The sequence below is a fragment of the Malaya genurostris genome, chromosome 3 (genome assembly GCF_030247185.1).
Source record: "Malaya genurostris strain Urasoe2022 chromosome 3, Malgen_1.1, whole genome shotgun sequence".
Classification (NCBI taxonomy): domain Eukaryota; kingdom Metazoa; phylum Arthropoda; class Insecta; order Diptera; family Culicidae; genus Malaya; species Malaya genurostris.
Window position 1 is genome coordinate 48,618,092 of NC_080572.1, and position 11,802 is coordinate 48,629,893.

The 11,802-nt window shown below is 36.2% G+C and overlaps 1 protein-coding gene across 1 annotated transcript; it reads left to right on the forward strand.

Annotated features, from left to right (window-relative positions):
- The first annotated feature begins 2,722 nt into the window (after positions 1-2,722).
- On the forward strand, positions 2,723-11,455 carry LOC131438810 (parkin coregulated gene protein homolog). Its single transcript, XM_058609104.1, has 4 exons — positions 2,723-3,355; positions 3,582-3,863; positions 3,925-4,074; positions 10,766-11,455. Exons 1-4 carry the CDS (start codon positions 3,094-3,096, stop codon positions 10,924-10,926), a joined length of 855 nt encoding a protein of 284 aa, XP_058465087.1. The 5' UTR covers positions 2,723-3,093; the 3' UTR covers positions 10,927-11,455.
- Positions 11,456-11,802: the final 347 nt, after the last annotated feature.

An 11,802-nucleotide genomic window follows, 5' to 3' on the forward strand; every position in this document is an offset into this window, starting at 1 on the left:
CAGTGAACACCCACAAAACGAACACATATTCGGCATACATGCCGCACCGCACGCATATCAAATGTGGCAAATCTATCAACAAATTACCGAGATACAAGCAAGTTCCAAAAATCTATCGCCGAAAGTTCTGAATTGGCCTATTAGTTCCTGTAGAATTAACAGATTCAATATACTTTAGAGAGCACGGTATGTAGCAGATGGAAGAAAATAACATACCACGAAAAGCATGCATCCATTGTTGTTGGCTGGCTGCCGATTAAAGTTAATATTGTATGATGACAAATATTTATTGATTCCGGTCATGCAATGCAGAAGAGAACGATACTTCTTCTTTCATGACGTAAATACTCCATATACCGAACGAAGCAGATCTGCTACTACATAAAATTCTAGGTGCTGGCCAACGATCAAAACCGTCGGCCATGCACGAGATATCAATATTATGACATCATTTTCCCTGCTGTGATTGGTTAGTGAAAACATAGGTCTATTCTAACCAATTTTGCAATAGTATGATGTTGAAATACTGAAACGTCGTTGCCATACACAGCAGCATTTCCTCTGTCATCGCCTGAAGCACGCTGCATGCTTATCAATATACAAACACTTAAAGAACGTCGTAATGTTTCAATGCTTTATTTTATGAACGACATTATTTCTCAACGGGTACAATCATCTTCACTGCCAGGGGAGAAATATGGCAATTAGCGCGCACCTAATCATCACCTTGAAGCATTACAAATAAAATATTATTTTTTTCAAGATCGCAAACACGTCAACGGTAACCTGAAACCTTGTTTTACAATATCCTCAAAAGAACGACTACAATTATTATGTTGCTTGCGAGCATGATAGCCACAAAATGGTCGTGTTTTGTTCCTAATAATGCACAAGGGTAAGATATTAGTGTGCAGTGGTACACAATACTCGAATTTTCGGTAATACTCAGGATGATAACTTCGTTTGGGTCGAAAAACTGTAAAGTATGGACGCAACCAAAAACCGCTGTCATTTTGCAATGGTTCAGAATCTGTCAATTTTTATGGCTGCGTTCTGTTGTCTACACTCTTCTCTAACCACTGGTGCAGTTGTTTATTCGTTTTCATTAGTTTGTTTCGAAATGCGTGGACTTTCAGCAGAACAACGTCGAAAAATTGTGTACAAATGACGCACAGAACGCGGACTGTCACTGAGAAAGATAACAAAAATGGAAGGAGTAAGTGAAAATGCCGTGCGATATGCAATCAGGAAGTTCGGTGAGGATAACACCTTTGAGGATAAACCGAAAACGGGTCGAAAAAAAGGTCCTGCGAACCCTCACTTGGATAAACGTATACTGAAGGCGTACGAGCAAAAGAAGGAGGTTTCAGTTCGGGATGTGGCCAAAAAAGTGGGCATAAGAAGCAGAAATAACCAAAACGTTGTCCGAAACAAGAAGCATCGATCAGGCCGAGGGTTCGAAGGCTGTACAATACGATTCTTGCTGGAAATTTGAACTGCATAATCATGGTCGACGAAACCTACGTGAAACTCGATTACAAATTCTTACCGGGACCACAATATTATACGGTGCGAGAAGGGCAAGTGTTAAACCAGTCCGAGACATCGATTGTAGTCGAAAAATTTGGCAAGAAAGCTATGGTCTGGCAAGCAATTTGTAGCTGCGGTAAGATTTCAAAACACTTCAGCGAAATATACATCAAGAAATGTTTACAAAAACGACTTCTACCCATGATTCGAAACCACAAGGATCCTGTTGTCTTCTGGCCAGATCTTGCTTCTTTCCACTACTCGAAATCAACGGTAGAATGGTATTCTACCAAAAATGTCACTTTCGTCCCAAAAGACATGAATCCACCAAATTGCCCACAACTTCGACCAATTGAGGAATTTTGGGCATTAACGAGGCACATCTTAGGAAACATGTCTCGGCAACCGAAACCATTCAACAGTTCGAAAAAGATTGGAAAAAAAGTGTTAAAACTTGTCGCCAAGATGTCTGTACGGAATTTAATGAGGAACGTTCGCAAGAAGGTGCGCCAGCTAGTCTACAATTGCTAAGTAGCAAATGTTTAGAATAATATTCTGTTGTTGTAGACTAATATTATCAGTATATCGAATAAAATTTGAATATCTAACACTTGTGAATTATTTACAGCGAAATCAAATTGCGTCTATACGTCCTGGGACAGTCTTTAAACCAAGTAGAACATGATTCTATTAGAAATAAATACAAAGCTCATTTTCTAATTATAGATTTTATATTGAATTCTGTCCTATCGGTATAATACTAACAGGGCAGGTGAAATGTAACCGAATGAAATTAATAGGGCCAAATCTCAATGTTTATTGCAAGTGGTAAACATAAACATGAGCTCACAATGAGATGCGGATAATATATACCGCGCACCACCACCCTATCGCAATTAAATCGCCGACAATTACAAGCACGGAAATTATTTTTAGAAAGAAACAATAGAACAAATTACTCAAAAAAAAAACGGCAGTCTATCTAGTCAATCGAATAATGCGTCTTTATGATCAATTTCGTAAACATCTTGACCTTACAATGCCAAAAAATCAAATTAAATCCCAATTTTCTGTAGAAATAGTGCGTAGTATAGGTAAACATTGTAAATTATTTATATGTAGTCTATATTTTCGTGACGTTCATCAGCACGGACGTTAATAAACATCACCCAAGGATCCCGGTCCAGAAACAGCTAAAGAACTTCCAGTGTAAAAAATTTATAACAATTCAATAATGCAAACCACTAACGCTTAATCAGGTGGCCACTTAAACATGTATGAAAAACTGCTGTTTTATGTGCGATTCGTCCCGTTTCCATGGTTCCATGGCCAAACAAAACTGAAGGTATTTTTCCGAAACACCCACTCCGCCCAAATGCTTTTGCTCTAGTGCTCTAGTCTCGGACTGTGATTCGATGTAACAGCATTTTCCTCTGCAAATTGTTTATTTGTTATCGTTACCGAGAACGGATTGAAGGCAGCTGAAAAAAAATTCGTTCATAAATTTTAATTTGATGTGATACAGAGTAAAATTAATTTATTATAAGCGAGAAAAAGAAGTTGATGAACATCAAATTAACAAACGAAGTTTTTTATTCTCGCCTGAGGTTTCCAAGTTTGTTCAATTACACTTTTACATCGATGAATCAAAGGGGAACAAGAATGGCGACCAAATCATCGTCGGCGACGTTCGGAGTTGGTGTTCGGTTCCTTTCGGGTATGAGAGCTGTAAAAAGTGCACCCTGCATTCGACCTGTTCCAGCATTTTCGATCGAGTCCCTCCAGAAGAACACTTTCGTGATGGGTCCTCCTAAAACACAGAAGTGTAAGTTGCCGATAATAATGAGATTCGTATAGTAATGTTCCGATTAGGCTGTACAAACTTTTAAATACAAATTTTACACATATGTCTTAAATTAGTTTTCATAATTGTGAACAATTACTTAAGTACTCTTTTAATTATCTGTTCCTAATCCTAGAAAGCGAAAAAAATCCGATAGAATCCAAAAAATAGTGTGAATTTAACGAGATTCTTGGGATTTATTTTTCAGATAAAGTCATAATCCAGCCGAAGGCAACCTCATTCCGAATGTACTACGACCGAGGAGATTTGCCAATCAAAATGGAGTATCTAACCGGTGGAGACAAAATTGCCTGGACCGTCGATATCGACAAGTTAGATTATAGTTTGTATCTGCCTCTGTTCTTTGATGGTTTATCGGAAACAAGGCATCCATATAAAACCTACGCCCGGCAAGGTGTGCAGGATTTGCTAACACATGGTGGAGATAAAATTTATTCTGTGATACCACAGCTTATTATACCGATCAAAAGTTGGTTACCTTCCTGGATAGCAAGCAAATGCATGTTTAATGTTGCGTCTTTGATTCACAGATGCCCTTAATACACGTAACATCGAGGTCATGTGCGTCACATTGAAAATTATCCAGCAGCTAGTAATGGCATCAGATCTCATCGGGCCGGCCCTGGTACCATTCTACCGACAACTGCTACCAATGTTCAATGCCTATAAGGTGAAAAATAGTGAGTATGAGTATTTGAATTTTCTTCCTTTTCATATCCACTTGGAATATTTGTGTTACACCTTCTGCCCTTTGAGAGTGACGTGGGTAACAGTTAGCGTGCAAACTGAGTATATATCAATCGACGTGCTTGCCTGGAGAAACCAAGGAATGTTTTTGCCATTCGTAAAGTTTGCTTTTAATGACCCTACTGGTTGTTGTTTCAAATGACAGCTTTCACTGAAAGCTCATGCTTTTCCGCCAACAGTTCAAGCTCGAAACATGTTAATTTACTAAATTGAAATCATACTCTAGTTCACACAACTGATAGATAGTATAATCAATGCTTTATTTAAAGATCTAATTACAATATTGATTTTATGTGTGAAATACACAATTTTTTTAACTCGGTCAATGTTGCAGCCCGTTTGTTTCGTCCTGGCATCGAATTGAAAAAACCCTTTGTACAATAATAAGTTTTGCAATCTGGCTGATAAAAAGTTTGGTGTTCTCGCATTTCTAGCATTGTATCTATGCAAGTCACTTCCTCTTTCAATCCGATCACTCAAATATCGAGGCAGCATTTCATTTAAGATTTTGAAAATGAACATCATTGTTAAATAATATACTCTCTGTTTCACTGAAAGCCATTGTAATGCATTCAATAGAAGATTAGAGGAAGTATATCCATTACATTTCAAAATCAATCGCATGAACTTATTTTGCAATCGCTGGAATCTCAACATTTGCGTGTTGTTAGCAAGGAACAAAATCGATGAGCAGAAGTCAATGTGAGGAGAGATTATTGATTTATACAGGAGAATTTTACTACTGGTTGTTAAATCATTTTTTAGGCGGCATAATATACCGTACTTTTTGGCAACCTTTTCGAGGATGTTGTTAACGTGAGATTTGAATGTTAGCTTTTCATCAATTATGACTTCAAGATACTTCAACTCTCTAACGCGATCAATAATCTCTCCATCAATTTCAATGTTGGCTTCATGTCCAGTGCTTAAAGAAGAAATAACCATATATTTAGTTGAATTTTAACCACTGAGCCAGATAATGTAAGTCTTCGTTCAAATGTGCAACCGCTTCATCCAACTCCTTAGCTGTAATGAACAGAACAGTATCGTCAGCAAACAAATTTATTTCACAAAACCGTAAAACTCGCTTCATGTCATTTATGTGTACATAATGAATAAAATCAGACCTAAAACACTACCCTGTGGCACACCAAGTGAATTACCCTGGAAACTAGACACAATATCGTTGAAAACAGTTCTCTGGGTTCTATCAAACAAATAGCTTTCAAACCACTTATATGCCACTCCTTCGATACTAAAGCGTTGTAGTGTTTGTAACAGTATACGTCTAGAAATGATTTCGAAAGCGCGTTTCAGATCCAAGAACACTGCAAAAATAGTCTCTTTAATCTCGATTTTCTCTTTCCATTTAGCTAAAACCAGGTTTAAAGCGGTTTCGCAGGAGTGACTTTTCCGATATCCCGATTGTTCCGATATTAGCAAACTGTTAGAGTTTAAATAGTTAATCAGCTGATCTTTAACAACAAGTTCCAAAATTTTTTCCAACGTGTGCAACATGTTAATGGGACGGTACTCCTCGGTTTTATCCGTTCCAGTAACCTTCACCAACCAAATCAATTCTTTGATTGATCTGCTGTACACTATTTATGAAATAACTGTTTAATTTTTTTGGTATCACTTGCTCTGAGTGCTCTTCTCTTCCATTAAATGTTAAAGTTTTTGCTGAGCTATGTGTAGGTTTTAGTAATTGTTTAGGAATTTTCCATAACTCCTTGCTGTTTTTCTGATGTTGATCGATCTTTCTCTGAACATATTCACATCGAGTCTTATTCAGGGCTCGTGAATAAATGTTTCGTGCATTGGTATAAGCACGCCAGTTACATTCATTATTAGTTCTACAGAACCTCTTGTACTGTTTATCCCTCTCTCGTTTTAATCGTAATAGATCCATTGAGTACCAGCTACTTGAGCTGGTAGATTTGGAAGAAATAGTACTGAACGATCAGCAGTTCATCAGTTTACAACGAATCGTTCGGTAAATATTACGAATCCAATTGTCAGCACGCCATATTAGTTTTTAGTTGAATTTGATCAACGTAAGTGCAATGGAGTGAATTAAAAACAAAATTCAATGTCTAGATGCTTCGAGTTCTTCGAGTTAAGTATGGATTGTAAGTATAAGTTGAGCCCAATAATGATTAAAGTGATTATAATTATGGTGCTTTTCCGCGGGCGCCCTTCTTCGTTCTATAAAAATATGGTAGCACAGGCTCTAGTTTCCAAATATCCGGGTCTTGCATCAGCGACAAGCACTTTGGTTCCATGCAAATGGTTATCTGAAATTTCAAACATTAAACTAAATTAAATTCAAAATTTATTTTGTATTGTACTGAACTGTAGAAATTACAGAACTAATCGGTTTAGAATCTTCCTGGCCTATATAATATTTACCGACGTTCAGCTGTGTAAAAGTCGGTAAAAATATTGCTGAGTTAGGTAAAGGAAATTGACTGTGTGGACTGCTTGAAGCGCTTGCGAATTGCTTGGTGATACTTTGTCAAACAACCGTTAAATTTCGTACTCACATTAAGATCTCCACTTGGATGTCTGTTCTCTGTGGTTTAAGTATCTTTCTGTAGATATTTCTCACTTCGTAGAAGGAAGCGCCATTGTTGGCTTTAAAATGATATCCATTTTCGAAACCTACTTGTAAAACTTGATCGAACAATTTTAAGAACATCTACAAATCGGAAGCTAACAAATTGAATTGAATTTAAAACCTCATTTTCAAAATTTAATCGTTAATCCCGATCCAAAAATTGTAATATTGAAAGAATATTGACAATTCGGGAATCGCCATGGGATTTTAAGAAAACGTAAAGCATCAGATTCGAAATCTTTTCGTCACACCGAAACAACAAAACGGATGCCGTCATCTCAAATTGTATGTAAACTAAATATACATTTTTGACGTTTACTCGTTTTTATTGTAAACTGAATCCATTTACGAATTTTGATTTTGTTTGTATATTGTCGCCACTACATGAATCAAAAATCATTTTGACAGTACAGGGTGCCATCGTAGAAATGTTAAGTGAGACCGGGGCTAAACTGGACAGCTTCAATGTCTTACACATCAGTAATTATTTCGTTCCATGGATCGCCTTTGTATATGCGCTTTCATGTAACTAGCGAACGTCAGTTATCTGGATAACGCTTAGTCAATTCAGTTCATGTCAAAAGTTTTACGTTTCTTACATTAATTTTGTTGTTGAAATCTAGAGATTTGACACTTTACTGTATTCGTTCTTTACTTTTGTGTGAAACCGTATAGTCCGGTTAAGTTCCATAGGGAGTCTGGTTTAGCTCCGCGGTTTTTGAAATACTGAGTTTATTTTTGAAAAATAAGCCACGGCATAGATAACAAGGTAAAAATACGGGTGGGTAATGCCAGAGGCATAACTTGATGAGGTGAATACGAATAAAACTGAACCAGTTTTCCACGCTTCGAAATTTTTTTTTTAGTTTGAGCGAATTCTACACCTATTAATTATAAAAACTACAAGAATCAGCCCCATGGGGTTGTTCGAGCCATTGATGTGGACCAAGGCAACCAACATTTCTAATGATCTACAATCAAACAGTTCAATCAATCGTCACACTTTTGAATCCGCAATTGCACTAGAGTCTGTCTAGATTGATCTTGATTAGGAACCAACACCGAACATTGTTTGTTTTATAGCCGACGAAATTACATCAATATTCCAAATGTATGCAATTACATCTTTGTACATACTTGCGATACGATTTTGATATTAAAGCTTCTCTTCACCAAGCTTGTGTTTTGTATGCAAGCAATTATTTTTATAGCGTTAAGTTTCTCTACCATTCTGCGATTTCGGTTGAAGCGATAAACTTTTTCTCATTATCAATCGAGTTCATCTTATATAAATTAGAAATTAATCTTAGACATTCAAAATTTACCCTGGGGTAGATGTCAATTTCACAGGCGAAACGACATTACATGGAATTTCATCCGAGCTTGCATGACACAAGATCAGAGCATACCAATTAAAGCTTCAAATCGTTTTATGGCACTTTTTGTCTTGCTGTCTAGCAACATCTAGCATGCTACGCGTAGGACTGAAACGTTAGCTATACTTTTGCTTTTATTTATAGATTCGCGTGCTTCCAACATCTTCGCTTTTGCATCGATTGACCAATCAGAGCGATGCTTTCCCTTTGATATATCGTTTACTCCTTCAAAACCGTCGTTTATGGCAGTGAAATCCGGTATGCCGTAGATTTTTAGCAGACAAAATAGGACACTGCTCGCTACTCATCAAAATGTCAATCATATATAATTGAAAATACGTGGCTTGATACATTCAAATCGAAACTTTGAAATATTTCCAATCAAATGATGAAATAATATTAATAATTGATACAAAATAAACTGAGCTGTGAGTGTTTAAAACCTGACCACATTTCTACGTGTATTTTTCCTTGAGTTTTGCACCCCTATATAGAAAATAAAGATGTGTTCCACATCAAAAAGGTAAACAAATACAATAGAAATACATTTATGTCGAATCTTACCAAAAATTTGGAATAATTGCATTTTTCATGATATTGTAAGTATAATGATGGCGACGACCTGTGGTAAATTGTTGTATTTGAAACATCTCAATGTGTGTGTCATATATTAAAAATAAGATGATACAATGGAACAAAATTTCTTATAATTTGCACGGTTTTGGCTGTGTGAATAGCCAAATTTTTGGTACTTGTATTGTCCATGAAACTATCATGTATCTGTGTATTGAAGCGTTTTTTAAGGAATGACATGGATGTATATGTGATCAACCGACCACAAAATTCACACTCAGCATTCACATCTCTCGCTTATGAACCGGATGAACAGTACATAGCTCATGCCAAAGATCTGTAACAAAGAATGGACAATTTCATTATAGGCGAGAAAATCAAAGCACCCAATCACTAAAACTATTCCGTATCTCTGTGTCGATTTTTTACGATACGCTTTGTGCGATGATTCGTTCAATCTTTGTGTCTGAAATTTTGTGCGCCTTATTTTGGCACTGAATTTCACCTTAATGCTTATTCATACCAAACATTTTATAAAACTGTAGCTTTGAGTTATTTTTGGAGATCTCATATTACTAAACATTTTATAACAAATTGCTGAGCATATTTTCGATGGTATGGAGAAGAAAGTATGTTGCTGCATTAAATACAACAAGAGGTATTCACGATTAAGTTCTATCCTTTCTTGTAGAGAGTAAATTAGGAAAAGGCGCCCCATAGTGAAGTAAGTCATATTCACGACAAAAACACGATAACGTCATTTATACTATTATATCTCCAGAAGTAGGAGTATCTGGAATTTGATCTTCGAACTCAATCAATGATTCAATAGCAGCTTTCAAACGAGCCTAGGCTTGTTGAAATCGATTCAACCATCTCCGAAAAAAATGAATGGAGAGAAAAATCAAGTTTTGTCGGTTACGTCACTTATACCATTAAATCTCGGAACCGAAAGTGACATCCAATTGATCTTAGAACTTGATTCACAACCCAAGAGTTACTTTCGAACAAGTCGAAGCTTTGGTCGGTCATGTCATTAGTCCATTATTGTTTTGCCTTTCTCATATAGAAAGGTTATACAATCACTTGACTAGTAAAAATTGGTGTGTGTGTGTGTGTGTGTGTGTGTGTGTGTATGTACGTGCGTGCGTGTGTGTGTATGTGTGTGTATGTGTCAAATAATCTCACTAGGTTTTCTCGGAGATGGCGGAGCCGATTTTGACAAACTTAGATTCAAATGAAAGGTCTTTCGGTCTCATACAGAATTCCTGAATTTCATCTGGATCCGACTTCCGGTTCCTGAGTCATAGTGTGAAGTGTGTTCAATATTGTACACAGTCACTTAAACCGGCGTAACAAAACACGTAAAAAATTTCTAAACTGGACTTAAAACCGTTATTCCCAATCTTAGGATCAAAATCGTCCAAATTGTATAAAAACTAGTAGAGTTTGTACCTCATGTTAGTTGATGGATACTGATGGACATCAATTATACCGGTTCTCGGGTTCCGGTGCTGGAAGTACATATAATAGAGAACCCACTTGGTTTTCAAATGGGTGGCCTAACCGATCAGAGAACTGTTTCATTCTCTATGCTATACTAGTTAATACACAAACAATCCCTTGGTTTCTTTCAAAAATCGAAGAGAAATATTTTGAATAGAATACCACAGTATTATATATGAGAAAGGCATCATTGCACTACTGGGTGGATTACAACAAGTTTTTTTTTATTTTTTTAATATTTTTTTTTGTCACACTGCTTAAACTCCAAGCCGCAGAGGGCATTTTCTAATTTTATTTAACGAATTACTTCAAACTAGGATGTTTCATAAGTATAACTGTAGTAATGATTCATACCATTATATCTCCGGAATTAAATGACACAGACGTACTTGATTCACATTGCGAGAGGAGCTTTCAAAATCAGCTATCTCCGAGAAAATTCGACGGAGAGAAAAATCTCTGAAACAAAATTGAACTAAATTGTTAACCAAAAAAACCGCAATTCCATTGCAAACAATTCACACACATGAAATTGTTTATTTCTTCTAGTAAACTCCGGTGACGCAATTGACTACGCACAAAAAAACAACATGAATGTGGGCGACTTGATCGACGAGACGCTCCAGGTGTTAGAACGTCATGGTGGCGAAGATGCTTTCATCAATATCAAATATATGGTGCCGACGTATGAGTCTTGTTATTTGAACTAAATGCGCTACGTTACTAGTGAGGATCGTTACTCCGGAAAGGAAGAGTTGAATATCCATTGATGTAGCATGAATATCGTAGTAACTTTTAACTGTAGGATTAACTTCATTAATGAGGATAAAGTAATGCTAGTTAGGAAAGTGCCAAAGTAGTTAAGTTTAAAGATGAATTCGAACAGGTAGGTTTTAAATTATAGTGCAATGAACAATTGCAATGTTCTGAATAGCAGAGCATATCCAAATATGCCACAATCATTAGTAATCTAATTATTAGCAGACAAACAGCGTTTAGTCATTCATTATATCGTTATAATGTTTTCATAATATGTTATTTAATTTAGTTACGGTCAGCTTCGATTAGGTAATACTGAAAGTAGTGCAATACAGATCGTATTCCAGTGGATACAATTGTATAACCGTTTTTAAATAGTAGTTACATTTTAGTATCTGGACTTTGTTTGGCGTACATGACTTCTATTTTGTTTTTGTATGTATTGGAATTACGGAATGTTTCTTGATATATGAAACTACGTGAGTGTATTTCTTCCTATTTTTTCAATACACAACATTTATTTATAAATCGTTAATGTACGCATAAATAACATTAAAGTACAATTGCTTATTTCAATGGTTATGATAAATCTTAAAGTAGGTAAATACATTTTGTTTGTGTAGAAATAAAGTTCTTTAAATTCACCAGCATAGTTTGATGAGCTTGATCCCGATGACTGATTCCTTTTTGGTTTCTAGAGATTTCAGAATTACAATAAAGTGTCCCTGACCCATACCCAGGATTTCGTTTTGGGATGATGATGATTGCTTATGTATCTAATTCTAGGTGCGTCTTCAACTCCCTTTTGTTTTTTAAAGCGATAGTGC

Bases quoted from the DNA above. Each gene is read 5' to 3' on its own strand.
- LOC131438810 (XM_058609104.1), top strand. From the start codon at position 3,094: ATGAACATCAAATTAACAAACGAAGTTTTTTATTCTCGCCTGAGGTTT. The intron at 3,356-3,581 runs GTAAGTTGCCGA...TTTATTTTTCAG, and splicing joins TCCTCCTAAAACACAGAAGT to ATAAAGTCATAATCCAGCCG. The intron at 4,075-10,765 runs GTGAGTATGAGT...TATTTCTTCTAG, and splicing joins TGCCTATAAGGTGAAAAATA to TAAACTCCGGTGACGCAATT.